The 15100-nt window shown below is 28.3% G+C and overlaps 3 protein-coding genes across 3 annotated transcripts; 1 reads left to right on the top strand and 2 right to left on the bottom strand.

Moving 5' to 3' along the window:
- Positions 1–32: 32 nt before the first annotated feature.
- On the bottom strand, positions 33–8864 carry LOC100163620 (stress-70 protein, mitochondrial). Its single transcript, XM_001950464.5, has 2 exons — positions 8715–8864; positions 33–2467 (listed from the first exon to the last, which is right to left on the bottom strand). The coding sequence occupies exon 2, from the start codon at positions 2437–2439 to the stop codon at positions 397–399; it is 2043 nt and encodes a 680-aa protein (XP_001950499.3). The 5' UTR covers positions 2440–2467; positions 8715–8864; the 3' UTR covers positions 33–396.
- Positions 4784–8853, bottom strand: LOC115034099 (ran GTPase-activating protein 1). Its single transcript, XM_029489801.1, has 2 exons — positions 8715–8853; positions 4784–6903 (listed from the first exon to the last, which is right to left on the bottom strand). The coding sequence occupies exon 2, from the start codon at positions 6822–6824 to the stop codon at positions 5304–5306; it is 1521 nt and encodes a 506-aa protein (XP_029345661.1). The 5' UTR covers positions 6825–6903; positions 8715–8853; the 3' UTR covers positions 4784–5303.
- Positions 8865–9488: 624 nt separating the features above from the next.
- Positions 9489–14032, top strand: LOC100165668 (ran-binding protein 3). Its single transcript, XM_008180649.3, has 7 exons — positions 9489–9605; positions 9958–10044; positions 11223–11306; positions 12246–12410; positions 12868–13190; positions 13253–13555; positions 13624–14032. Exons 2-7 carry the CDS (start codon positions 10020–10022, stop codon positions 13846–13848), a joined length of 1125 nt encoding a protein of 374 aa, XP_008178871.1. The 5' UTR covers positions 9489–9605; positions 9958–10019; the 3' UTR covers positions 13849–14032.
- Positions 14033–15100: the final 1068 nt, after the last annotated feature.

Below are 15100 nucleotides of genomic sequence, written 5' to 3'. Positions count from 1 at the left end.
ACAACTTCTTCAATATCTACATACATCAAACATTTAACTGTTTTAACACAAACCTTTTTATTACAAAATAGCGCATAGGTAAGTATAACATACATTTTATGACTATTTTATGTAAGCTAATATACAAATAAGTGAGACCAAACTTCCAATAAATGTTTTGGATTTACTCTAGTTGATCAATAATTCCAAGAAAGTTTAAGTTGTCCTAAAAATAAAGTGATCATTAGGAGCCTATGTCAGTGAATATTTGGTATAATAACATATTCAATTATTATATATAAAATGTGTATAATTATAATATAAATATATACAATATTATTTACATACTATGAATAAAAAACAAATAGCAATTTTTACTACTACAATTTGGAGACAACTACATTATTAGAAACTTTTTTATTGCTCTTTTTTAGTAGTTTCTTGCTCGGTTGTCTGACCATCTCCACTTTGGTTTTGATTGCCACTATTTTCTTGTTCACGTTTGGCAGCCATCTTCTTATAGGCTACTTCAAACATTTTCAACGAGGCTTGTTGTAATTTTTGTGTACTAGCTTTTAATTCTTCAGGATCTTGTTCACTAGCCTGTGCTTGTGCGATTTTTTCTCTTACTTCTTTAATTAGTTCACGTATATTGGAGGCATCTTCTTCAGGTATATGTACTTGGTATTCTGTTAATTTGCTTTCAGTATCATTAACAATAGAATCAGCTTGATTGAGGGCTTCAACACGGTCTTTTTTAACTTGGTCTTGTTGGGCATATTGTTCAGCATTCTTCACCATATTTTCTATTTCGTCCTTACTTAGACCACCAGAAGATTGGATCGATATTTGTTGTTCACGACCAGTACCCTTGTCACGGGCAGAAACATGAACTATACCGTTAGCGTCAATATCAAATGTAACCTCTATTTGAGGAACACCTCTTGGTGCAGGTGGAATTCCAACCAATGAAAACTGGCCGAGGGGCTTATTATCAGCAGCGATTGCTCTCTCTCCTTGGAATACTTTAATTTCTACTTGAGTCTGAGAGTCAGCAGCTGTAGAGAAAACTTGACTTTTCTTGGTTGGAATGGTTGTATTACGAGAGATGAGGCTAGTGAATACTCCACCCATTGTTTCAATACCAAGAGATAACGGAGTGACATCCAGCAAAAGCACATCTGTTACACTTCCAGACAGCACACCACCTTGAATTGCAGCTCCAACAGCAACGGCTTCATCCGGATTTACTGCTTTACTAGGCTGTTTTCCAAATATTTCTTGAACCAAAGACTGCACCTTAGGCATACGAGTCATTCCCCCAACCAACAATACGTCAGAAATATCAGAAAGTTTTATTTCAGCATCCTTTACAGCTTTTTGACATGGACCTGTCGTTCTTTTAATCAAATCACCAACCAGTCCTTCAAATTTAGCTCTGGTCAATTTTAAGTTTAAATGTTTGGGGCCAGAGCTATCAACAGTTATGTATGGTAAATTGATATCAGTTTGAAGAGAAGAGGATAATTCAACTTTCGCCTTTTCAGCAGCCTCTTTAACACGTTGCAAAGCCATAACATCTTTATTTAAATCAACACCTTGCTCTTTTTTGAATTCAGATATTAAATAATTAACTAATAAATTATCGAAATCTTCACCGCCGAGCAATGTGTCTCCATTGGTTGATTTGACCTCAAATACACCCTTTTGGATTTCCAAAATAGAAACATCAAAAGTACCACCACCTAAATCATAGACAGCTATAAGTTTATCACTATCTTTCTCCATGCCATATGCTAACGCAGCAGCAGTAGGTTCATTAATAACACGCAAGACATTGAGTCCAGCAATTTGTCCAGCATCCTTTGTAGCTTGTCTCTGAGAATCATTGAAATATGCTGGAACAGTAATTACAGCATTTTTAACATTTGTTCCTAAGAATGAATCAGCTGTTTCCTTCATTTTAATTAAGACAAATGCTCCAATTTGACTAGGGGAGTACATCTTGCCATCTGAACCTTGCACCCAAGCATCTCCATTAGTGGCTTTTACAATTTTAAACGTCAAGTTTTTTAAATCCTTTTGTATTTCAGGGTCATCATAACGCCGACCAATTAGCCTTTTAGTAGCATAAAAAGTATTTTGGGTATTAGTTACAGCTTGTCTTTTAGCAGGAGTACCAGCTAATCTTTCTCCATCTTTAGTGAAAGCCACAACTGAAGGTGTAGTTCTTGATCCTTCAGAGTTTTCAATTACTCTGGGTTGTTTGCCTTCCATAACAGCCACACAAGAATTGGTTGTGCCAAGATCAATTCCGATAACATGACCTTGGACACCCTTAGTTGATGATTGCCGAGTTTGAAATGGGCTAAGACATAAAGCTTTAGATATTATATCTTGTTTAACAAGTAGCGACTGCTCTGTAGCCCGACGTGCAACATATTTAGCTGCGCTCAACATTGTGATGTGATTTAAGTTCTACAGTAATCTGTAAAATAACAAGTTAAACAATAATATTAATTTAAAAAGTCACATATATGCTTTATAAAATAAATACAAGGATACGATTATATAAATATTAAATAGTAAACAATGTCTAGGGAAAGAAACATTAAGTATAAGTCGTTTAGTAACTTGTAACACCTGAATAATTTTGGTCTTAATAAATAGTCATGTAGAACATAATATTATTTTTTATAGAAAATTTGATCATACTTAAATAAAAAAATTTAAATGGTATTTTTCAGACAATTTCATAATTTTGTATTCAAATTGAACATACTAACTTAATTGTTTTTAGTGTAATCAAATGACGTCAGAAAAAAATAGCAGCCAGTTGACATTTCATCATAAATGAAAAATTTCAAACGGTAATTCCAACAGTATCATCATTGTCATTAAATAATGTTTATAATAGGCATTAAACCAAACTAAACAAAGCATTTTTAATAATAATAAAATTGACATCAGATAAAAAATAGCAGCCAGTTGATATTTCATCATAAATGAAAATTTCAAACGGTAATTCCAACATGATCATCATTGTTAAGATTTAAGTAATCATTGTCTTATACATGTTTAATACAATCATTTTCATTAGAAATCAGATATAAATATAGCAGCCAGTTGATATTTCATCATAAATGAACATTTCAAACGGTAATTCCAACAGTATCATCATTGTGAATATTTAATTAATCGGTTATGTCTTAAACATGTTTAATACAATCATTATTTTTTAGAAATCAGATATAAATATAGCAGCCAGTTGATATTTCATCATAAATGAACATTTCAAACGGTAATTCCAACAATATCATCATTTAAAAAATAATAAATTTAGTGGTTACCTAAGTAAAATTATTTGTGTACCACAAGCATGATCAAATAGAAATCAGATATAAATAAAGCAGCCAGTTGATATTTCATCATAAATGAACATTTCAAACGGTAATTCCAACAGTATCATCATTGTGAATATTTAATTAATCGGTTATGTCTTAAACATGTTTAATACAATCATTATTTTTTAGAAATCAGATATAAATATAGCAGCCAGTTGACATTTCATCATAAATGAACATTTCAAACGGTAATTCCAACAATATCATCATTTAAAAAATAATAAATTTAGTGGTTACTTAAATAAAATTGTTTGTTTATTACAATCATGGTCAAATATAAATCAGATATAAATATAGCAGCCAGTTGATATTTCATCATAAATGAAAATTTCAAACGGTAATTCCAACAGTATCATCATTAAGAAAATATATTAAATCAGTTATGTTTAGTAAAAACACTATTTATTATAAATCAGATATAAAGCAACCAGTTGATATTTCTGATCGGTTACCCAGGAACATTTATAATTTGGTTAATACAATCACTATCAATAAAAAAATTCTGGCAACCAGTTTGTATTTTTTTTTATAAATTAAATATTTTAAACGGTAATTCCAACACGCATCATCAGTAAGTAAAATATAAAAGGATTTATTTAACAATTTCCATGTCCAAATTGTATAGTGTAATTTTGTTAATAATTGTACAGTTACTATTCATACATATTATAGTGTAAACTGTTGATGTTTTCCGTCAACTTAGATTAAAGGTTATGAACTTAATGAAGATTATTTAATTGTATATACAAAATGTTATCCATCATAGGAATATGTAACTAGGACCTAGTTTAATTTATTTATAGCTTAAGACATTTTTCAATCATATATTTGGATAAGAAGTATATTAAGTAATAGTAATTGAGTAGTATAGACTTTATACTTTTAAATAAAACTGTAGATAAATAAATAGGGAATAATCACATCTAATTACATATTTACTTCTAAAAACAACCTAACTATAATATATATTATTTCAGACAATGTGACTTGATCTTGTAGATAGTGTCGTTTTTTCTGTTATCGATTAGGAGTAAGTATATCACAGTATATATACTAATAGTTATTACCTAATCAAAGTTAAAATGTTTGTGAAAGTATAATAAACTTTGACAATTGTTTAAATTATAAATTCTTATTTTCAATATTTTGAACCTTAAATATTTATAGCTTTATAGGTACCTACGTTTTTGATGTATTAATACATTGTATCCTAAAACAAAAATGCATAAAATATACTAATGCTGAGTTGCATAAGAAAAATCACTTAACATGATTTAGTGGTTCATTAAATTAATTAATTTTTCAACCAGGTATATGTATTCTTCATATTGAAGTTAATAATTGTAATGAAAATTAAGAGTTCAATTTGTTATTTAAAGTAAAAATTAGTTAACAAGTGCTTTGGATGTATCATTATTATATTTACTAGTTAAAAGACATATTAATCACTACTATTTATTCTTAAATCTTAAAAAACCTTAACTAAATTTAATAAACATAAATTTTTACACAAAAGAAAAAGAGCTATAATTAACAAATATATCGAAAATATATAGTAAAATAATTTAAGAAAAATAAATAGGTTTAAGAACATAAGTCTTCCAGAGAACTAGCATTAAGCCGAGCAAATTAGATTTCTTATATTTTCCTAATCAATACATATTTTTGTTTGTAGTATGAAGTTTAAGAGATTAATAATTAACAATAAAATTTACAAATGTTGCTCAAAATCATTAAACCTCTAAATAAGGATGAAAAATATTTTAACACAAAATATATGTAAAAAATAAATTATAAAATATACATTCAATATCCTAAAGAAACTAAATAAATTCTTAAATTGAAAATAAACTGAATTATGTATATAAAAAAAAAAGTAATATATTTTAGATTATTGAATGCTATTAAAGAAATTACGAACTATTGAACTGAAAATTTTTTTTTCAACATAAAGCTTAATACACATTGAGATGGTTCGGGAATAACATTTTTATTTTCAACAGCTATTTTTAGAACATCTAAACATCTACCAACATCTTTTCGTAGTTGGAATTCTTTATCTTCGCTTTTAATTAAGCCATGTTTTACTAATAATAAATTTGTTAAGTCGACAAATTTTAATTCTTTGGTAGCATTAGTATATGCTGCTTTATACAACTCAAAACACTTATCCAACGTTACTTTATCATTTGCATTTTGATATCGACCAGCAATATCCATTAGTTGATCAACTAATATTTCGAAACCAACATTATCTGTAGAATTTTTTACTAAATTAACCTCGCTAACATTCATATCTTTCATTAAATCAGCAGTTTTATCGGCAAAAGAAGTAGAAATATCGCCATCCTCAGTATCTGTTGAACTTTCTTCAGCATTTTCATTTTCTTCATCAGAAGAACATTCACCTTCATCGCCACTAAATGATCCCAGAGTATTGTCTTTGTTAGATTCTTTTAGTGTATTTGTGATTATGTCAATAGTTTCTATTCCAAACCTATTACCATTAATATTATATCCTTTCAAGTTTACTTTGTCACATAGTGCTTTTGTTAAAATCAACCCACTTTCACCATTGATTTCATTATAACTTACATCCAAATTCTCAAGAGATTCATGAACATTTAAAGCATCTGCAATTGCTAAAGCACCTTTGGATTTTATTAAACAATCTGCAATATTCAAATGTTTCAGATTTTTTAATTTTGGCAGAACATTGGCTAATGCTTCTGCTCCTATAACAGTTAATAAATTATCTTGAACATCCAACACTTTTAAATTTGGATTTTCCAGCAAGCTCTTAGATAATGCTAATATACCTTTGCAATAAATTCCATTTTGAGGGATTGTTATTTCTTCCATGGTTTTAACAAGACTAAAGAATTGAGACAAAGCAATGATTCCTTCATTTTCCAATCTGTTTCTACCAGCTATTAGTACTTTAAGGTTGAATGGAGTACCAGCTGTGACACTGGCATGGTAATTATCAATCAATGCTTTTGCAAGCATTTTTGCTCCACTGATTCCTAATCCATTGTTCATTAAACGTAATTTTTGTAATTCATAACACACAGGCGAATTCAATAGCTTAACTAATCCTTGCATACCGATTGGTCCAAAAGCATTATCACTTAAATCGAGTTCAGATAAACGTACATTTGCTGTTAATAAACCAGCTGACAAATGTTCTAGAACTATTGGAATTTCAGATTTGAGTCGTCCAGTAAACATATCTTGCCATAATGCACGCTTAAGAAGTGAGCCATGTTTAGCAATAGCATTGCCAATTTCTTTAGCAGCATCAATTCCTAAAGTGTTTCCTTGAAGATTGAGATAAACCAGGCACGGACATTTTTCGATTGCTGAAACTATAGTTTTGGCATCTTCAGCAGAATTGAGTGAAAGAGATTGATCAGCAAAACTTAAGCCCATGTCTTCCATCTTTTAATTAGATTTGAGTTGAACAAAATGAAAATATTTGTTGTCAACTAATGGTTTTTGATTGTAGTTTTTATATAATCTGAAACGTACCAATGTCCTAAGTTGGTCGTTTGTAAATGTAAACAAAAATGCAAAAAGCTAATAACCTAAGATTTTGTTTGAATGTGCTAATAAATATTTAAGCTGATTGTAAGTAACCAAAAAAATTGATCACTTATAAATCACTAGGTACTTGGAAATAGAAATGCAGGTAAAGCAGATAGGTGAAAAAAAGTAGTAAAACCTTAATTAAAAAATTCTAGATGCAGTAGCTTACCCGAATCAGTAATTAAGTCATTAAGTATATACCTAATTAAACAAATATTAATAAGATACCTAGGTATAAAAAATATAACTAAACGGTGAGAAAATTATATAAATATTGTATCTTAATCTTAGACAATAGGTCAACCTCCAAATAGTTACGTTAATATATAGGTATTAGGATTTAAGTTCTAATGATAGTTAATACCCTGTTTTAATTTGTATAACATTTACGATATACCTACCTATATTAATTTTTCATTTAATTTCTATACTCTATATAGGTACAATACTTTAATTAGAAAAATTAATATAATAAGAATTATTATAAGTGTCATAAGTTAATTTAATATTATTGCAATGATAAAATAGTTCAGACAAAAATAAGATAGGCACCAATTTAAAACAGAGAATGTAAAAAACATTATAAAATTAATTGTATTTTTCATGTAGGTAAATACTTACTTAATTCAAATTTGATAACAAAAATATAAAATATAGATGCATACACCTTAATATTTATTATATACAAATAAACGTATTAAACAGTGTTGTATGAACTTGAATCATATTTTTAGGTTTTTAATAAGAGACGATGATGATAAGATAAGATGAATTTCAGTTATTTTAATATTATAAGTACCTAGTTGACTAACAAGTAATGCAAGTATCAAGTGTCTAATGTGTTCGTATTACTTCCTCTAAATTATAGAAATAAATGTCTAAGAATGAAAATTATAAACCCAGGATACTAAATAGTTTATTTTAGAACTAATATAAGTACTTTACTAAAAAATTGACAAGGTAATTAAATGAGGACACGACATGTATGAAACGTCACGAGTATTTCTAAATGTAAAGTAACAAGTAAAAATGTGAATTAAGTTATGAATGTACCTATTGATAACAGTTTGTAATTATTATGCCAAATTGAATAACTAATACGATTACCTACTGTTTATTACAAAACAGAAATTGAGTGAATTAGGTAATAACTATAGATTAATTGTTTTACAAAAAATATTCATTCAAACGACTCCATTTAATTTATTCAAAGAGAGCTGACAACAATTAGGTACAAATTAAGAACATCGAAGTTAACAAGGCGTCTATATAAGCAAACATAAAATCCTAACCTCAATTCATTAAAAATTAAGATTATAACATTTCAGTCAAAACATACCTAATAAAAATATGAATTTCTTATAGACCACAGTTCAAACGCTTAAGAAAGATTGCGCAATATTCTTTTCTGAGTACAATTTGTATGGTATCTGATAAAGAGGAGAGGAGAGAAGAGGAACGTGGTGCGAACGTGCGGTCTTCCCGTGCCCCGGCATGGAGACCGGTACGAGAGGAAGCGTACGTAATTTATTAATGGAGCGTATTCAAAAGTCCATCTGCATGAAACAACAGTATAATAATTAATGATAGTTTTCCACTAGATTCGGGTATACATTTCGGTAGCGATGAAACCAATTTTATTCTACCAATGGCTTATCCAGCTAACACAAAAACGTTCAAGTAAAAATCTAAACGTGTTTTTATGTAATAATGTATGTTTTTAATCGATTTCGTAAAGCTCACCTTATTAAGACAACCTGAGAACCGTCAAGATCGGCCGGAATATGTCGTACGGGTTGAAAAATGTAATGAAGACTCGGGAACGTTCTAGAAGCGCCAGAACAATCACGTCAAGGAACACACCAGCTATACTTCAACGCGGTTTCACAGAAATGAGAATTTAGCAGTGCGGTAGTGCTCGTCAGCCGTCGTTTTCAATCAGTCGGCGGCAAAGGGGCGGCGTTATGTCCGCTGTTCGCAAGTGGTGCAATAGGGTGGTAATCACCGGAGAAGTGGAAGGGGCCAGGAGACCGGCTGTTGAGTGTGACCAACCGACCGACGTTTTATTCTCGTGACTTGCACAGCAGCTGCCAACGCAAAAAGACCGCGACAATTTATATGCCGACATGTTTAATATAATATGACCTGTGATTTTTAAGAAATATTACTGATCGGATATTTAATGTATTTGTCGGCCTGAGGAAAATTCACGAATCCCTATGATCCTTCTCACAATAACCACATAACGGGATTATTGCACATATTTTGCAGTATTAACTACTAGGGAGTTAAGAGTTTATTATAGGTCTATGATCTGCATGAATTATGAATATATTATCATCTATTCTGTGCTATGAATTATGATCATCGGTGGCTAGGATTGTCCTTTGTTGTTTTTTACAAAAGTAATGTATATAGTTTGTTGTTCCGAATATGGTGGCACTGTTTTTGTCGTCGATCATCAATTCCGGGTTTTTTTTAGCGTCTCTGACTCGAGGTATAGTGTTCTATGATAATATAATAGTGCATGTCGAGCAAGTCCGCCGTTCGCTTTCAAGCGTCTTCCCAAGTCTTGAACATATTTTTTTTGCTTTACCAAAGTGTTATTGATTTAGTCGGGGATAATCGGACAAAGTAAAGAATAATATGAATTGTATTTCTGATAGAATAATCATGGATATAACGCGATTTTAATCGAACATCAATGGCCAATGTACTTACTGTTACATTTTGTTTATCAGCTGTTCTTTAACGTTTTTGTCGAGAACCATAGGTCACACTTGTGCTTTGATAAAACTTTCATAATACAAATATGAAATAATTTGTTGTACTCATGTTCGTGTAGTGGGTTTTCTGTTTTTTAATTAAAATTGTATTATCCTTACTTTAAATTTCCTTCAATTAGTCAAATTATTAAAAAATATCTAGAATTCTAAAATTATGTTCCTATTGTATAGTTTGTTTTTTTTATCTTTATAAATTGTAGGTAAATAACAATTTATTCTGGAGATTCCCGATATATTTTATAATTGGTAAGCTTACAAAAACATGACTGAACAAGTAGAAGTTAAAGGTAAGTGACTACTCCAAATAATTTAAAAATTAAACAAATTTATCACTTTTATGTATTATGAAATGAGTGACAGTTACCTATTGTAAATCTGTTTTATCGAATGTACCTAAAATTATTGATTAATTATTATAATATATACATTTTATGATGGCACCTACCTACTGAGTATATTAATTTTGTCAAATAAAAATAATGAAGACTTATATAATTATATATTTTTAAAAATGATGGTTAGGTAGCTTACATGATTTATTTTACCTAGTATTTTTTCAAAATATTTTTGGTTTACTCAATTATATAAACGTATTAATTTTTTTAAAAGTCCTATTTTCATGGTCTAACTATACCTTTTCCAGTTAGTTTTTAATAAAATATTACAAGATATAAACATGATGTAACTTTTTAATGGCACAATTCTATTTTTTAGATAGTGTATCAGTTCTTCAATTATTTTGAATAAAGGTACCAAATAATAAATATTTATTAGCTTACAATGATTTTTATTTGTTCACTAAGCTTAGGTATTCTTTAAATAATATAATATGACATGTTTGTTTTATGACATAATATTCAGATAGTCTAGAGAAACTAAATATATTACATTTGTGATGAGTGATTTATGCTACCTAGTTATTTAAAATCTAAAAAAAAAAAATTATTTGATAGTTATTAATTATGTTTAAGAACAATATAAAAGAGGAGATTTAGTTTGCATTAGTCACTTTAGTAAGTATAAAATATGGACTTAAAAATTTAAAAATTATATTACCTAATAAACAGTTGAAATTACAATATAAACAGCCATTTGATTTCGTTCTACTAGACACTAGCGATTAGAATTATTGAATTATAGTATTTAATGTACATACTCAATGTACTATATAATAAATATAGGTACTTATTATTGTAATTGTTAAGATATATTCTAAATTGCATAAAATTGTACTAGTGTCTGAATACATAATTATTTTTAAATAGGAAAATATATTTTATGTTTAACAATTATTTAAATTAATAATAGTAATATAATAATATTAAATTTATTGATTGATATTTAATATATTTTATTAAATGTTTTATTAGTTTGTACCTACCTGTTGTAATTTTATTTACACTTGAGGCTTAAAGCTGTGTAAAAAGTTCATAATTAATAATTATTTAAATTGTAAATATTTCAGAAAATCTGTTAACAAATGATCATGATACACCAGAAAGAGTGGTTAAGCCTTCTTCATCAATACCAAGATATCAACACAAATCTGGTAAATAATATAAATTATGCAACGAAAATATTTTTACTTTTGTTTAATATAGCACCTATTTGGCACCTATGATTGTATGATCCATTGGACATTAAGTAGATAAATAACTTATCATCATAGATAAATCACAATCATTATTCGTCTCTTATATTCTAATCACGGCCGTTCCCTATAATTTTTATTTTTTACATTTAAAACACCCATTCATTTCCTATTTTACCATAGAAAAGACCCAGATATTGTTTTCAATATTTTTTTGTTAGTCTCCATATATCAGCCCAACTTATCTTGAACATTCTTCTGTAGCACCAGTGGCTCGTTACATTTCAAAAGCTTCTATTTTTTTCTCATTGGTATTCTTTCTTATGTTTAACTGCTATAAAGCATTATACCCCCTACATATGTTTTTGGAAGATTATTCTGACATGTGGGCTAACATTTCTTGTAGTAATAATACCTTTTTATTTAATGCTAATTTAGTTTGACACACTAATTTTATTATTTTATTTTTCCTCATCCCATCCATACTTATAATATTCCCCTAGTACATAAACATGCTCTATAATTAAGATTTGTTCGTAGATATATTAATCTCCCCTTGCATTATTGCCTATACTACAGTGTTAATTTTCATTGATGTTAAACTTTGCTTCTTCCATAATTACCATGAACAATGTAACACTTAATTCAATAGACATTACCTACTTTTAAGCAATATAACTACCTAAGCTATATGTATATTTATATGAGGTTGCAATTTTTATAAATAATTGACTTATAATTACTTTTTAATTAAATTTATGCATATTTAAATTCAAATATATTTTTATAAGAATTATTGTTTTTAATTTTTTAGTAGTATCTATCGTATTAAATTTGATTTGTATGATTTTTAATATTTTTAATATTTATATAATTGTTATTTTTACTATTTTGTAGATAGCCAGACAAGCAGTCCAATGTTTTTACGCCCATCATTATTACCATCTTCATCATCATTTGCTTTTGAGATAGGTCAAAGGAAACCAGATACTCCGAGACCTACATCTAAGTCGTTCTGTTTAAACCCATCTAGATTAAGTTTAAACACATCCACATCCACACGTAAGTTGGTCTTTATAGTTTATTTTTTAAATTATGGATTTGGTCAATAATTGTTGTTGGGTTTCATAATATTATACTTCCTGAACTAATCTTTAAATGGCTTCAAAATAACTTATTAGTTATTATTTTTCCATAAGTCCATATCATATAGATGCATAAACATAATATAATAAGTGGTATAGGAAATTTACTTTTTTAAGGTAAATAATAAAAATTTTACCCGGTTGGTACTAGGTCAATATTAAAAATAATTAATTTTCTATCAAATTTAGAACATTATCTACATTAATCTAGAGTTGTAGATGTTTGTAGAATTTTTTGTTGCTTCCCTTATAATATAATATAAGATGTTTTACCAAAATAACAGAATTCAAATGACTGTTGAATAGATTGTTAAGATATTTTGAGTGTATTGAAAAAATAATTTTAGAATATGTTGTTATTTTATAAAATGTAGAAAAATCTTCAAGTTCTTCCAATCAAAATGATACAGAAACAGAAGAAGCACAGCCTAAAAAAGAGGTGCCTATTCCATCACCGCCAGCTGTATTTGGTGCTGTTATTACCAAAAATCGCACACAAAAACCTGATGAAATTTCATTAGCTAGTGGATTTATATTTGGTCAAAATCTTCATGAACGTGTAGAATTAAATAAAGAAGCTGATTCAACTTCAGAAGATGATAAAAAACCTAACGATACTCAAGAAGCTGAAGTTTCATCATCTTCAAATGTTATTTCCCCTTCATTTGGCAATCTTAAAAATGATGAACCTGACGAAGTATTATTATATAAGTATTTATAATTGTATACAAATTATACTATTATATTTTTATTTTTTAGAATGGCAGACTAGATGAAACTGTAGAAGAATCTAAAAGAAGATTGGTAGAAGCTGCTAAAGAATATGAAGAATCACGTGCAACTAAACGAAAATATGAAGAAGTTGATTGTATGACTGGAGAGGAAAATGATGTAAACGTATTCCAGCTAAATATATGTAAACTATATGTGTATGATAATGCTAAATCCAACTGGGTGGAAAAAGGACGTGGACAATTACGTGTAAATGATATGGACGGAGGGCAGTCATCAAGAGTTGTTATGCGAAGCAATGGAAACCTTAAAGTTATTTTGAACACTAAGGTAGTATTTTTAATTGACTAAAATTGTTAGCTATTATGATTATTTATTTTCATTAAATATTTTTTTAGATTTGGGCAGACATGAAAGTTGAAAAAGTTAGTGAAAAAAGCGTTAGACTCACTGCATTTGAAGAAGATTCAATTAAAGTATTTCTTGTTCTTGGACCTGCAAAAAGTATTGATGAATTTATAAATGTATTACTGACGCGTGTAGAAAGACATAAAGAAGCAGATAGAAAAAGAAATCCAACTACCAGCAAAGATGAAGATTCATTAGAGGGTACACTTGTCTAATATGCTGATAATAATATTTTTTATCATAAATATCAATATAAACTATATTTATGGTAAAAAAATATATTTCAGTTTTTTCCACAAAATATAATATGTTGTATTTATATTTAAGAATAATTCATTTATAAGTAATCATCAATTTCGTATACCAGAGAAAAATACACTAAAAGTATTGTTTATGACTTTTATGATTTTATTTATTTTCTGTTTTATTTGCTCAAATTCCAATTAATTAGAATTATTAATCAGTTGTTACATTGTTTAATGCGGTTAAAATGTATTTTACAAGTGCACAATCAAGTTTAAACATAGATTTTGTACAAAATATTTGACATTTATTGATTGAAATACATTTTATATAGAGCACTAGTCGCCTAGATGTCAAATTATGAAGTAATGTTTAAACTTTAAATTTGACATTATGTTTTGCCTGTCTATTATCAAACAGAACATTATGTATGTAATTAGATATGGATATTGTCGCTAAAGCTATTAATAATTATTAATTAATATCATTAAAAAAAAAATTATGTACCTGGCACAACTATGTCCTAACCCAATTAAAATCCTATATATAGGTATGACTGGAGAAATAATTGTCAATTGAATCTAACCATTCTTACATTGTCTAGTTAAGTGTCAGTTAACACTAACCAGCTGATAATAGGTTTTATTACTGGCAACATTTTGCCGGTTAAACATCCGTTAACTTTAACATAGTATGAATGGCCCTAAGAAATTAAAGTAAAATATTGAAATTCATTTTTAATCCCCTACGAGAAAAATCTTGTTTAATTAACTTGACTGATTAGTGATCTAAGAATGAGATTTTATATTCAATTTAAAGTATATACATTATACCTTTAAACACATTAAATCTTATTAACATAAAGTATTTACTCTTTTATAATATAAGGAATTGAAAGTGACGATTGAGGAGGGATCTTTTGAATTAATGTCAACATATTAAAATTAATTTAGTAAAAATTATTCAACATTTGTTCATTATTCAAGAAGATGAGAGATAATTTTACATAAAACAAAATATTTGTAAGGAACGCATGTTTCTAAATATTTATAAATTGTTGCAAATTGCTTTAAAAAATTTCAATGAGATATGCTAAGTTTGAAGAAGCTTCTTGTTTATGTGCCTTCTTAAAACCTGGCTAAGTCATTAAGAGACCCGCATGTGTTGTCTCCATCTCATAAACGCATAACATTGTAAAAATGTATGTTCTGAATAGTTAATTGA

The sequence above is a fragment of the Acyrthosiphon pisum genome, chromosome A2 (assembly GCF_005508785.2).
Source record: "Acyrthosiphon pisum isolate AL4f chromosome A2, pea_aphid_22Mar2018_4r6ur, whole genome shotgun sequence".
In the NCBI taxonomy this organism is placed as follows: domain Eukaryota; kingdom Metazoa; phylum Arthropoda; class Insecta; order Hemiptera; family Aphididae; genus Acyrthosiphon; species Acyrthosiphon pisum.
The sequence above is the reverse complement of the archived record's forward strand: the minus strand, read 5'-3'. Positions and strand labels throughout refer to the sequence as shown.

Excerpts from the sequence above, each read along its gene's own strand:
- LOC100163620 (XM_001950464.5), bottom strand. The coding sequence starts at position 2,439 with ATGTTGAGCGCAGCTAAATATGTTGCACGTCGGGCTACAGAGCAGTCG.
- LOC115034099 (XM_029489801.1), bottom strand. The coding sequence starts at position 6,824 with ATGGAAGACATGGGCTTAAGTTTTGCTGATCAATCTCTTTCACTCAAT.
- LOC100165668 (XM_008180649.3), top strand. The coding sequence starts at position 10,020 with ATGACTGAACAAGTAGAAGTTAAAG. Across the intron at positions 13,191-13,252 it reads AAAATGATGAACCTGACGAA|AATGGCAGACTAGATGAAAC; the intron begins GTATTATTATAT and ends TTTATTTTTTAG. Across the intron at positions 13,556-13,623 it reads AAGTTATTTTGAACACTAAG|ATTTGGGCAGACATGAAAGT; the intron begins GTAGTATTTTTA and ends ATATTTTTTTAG.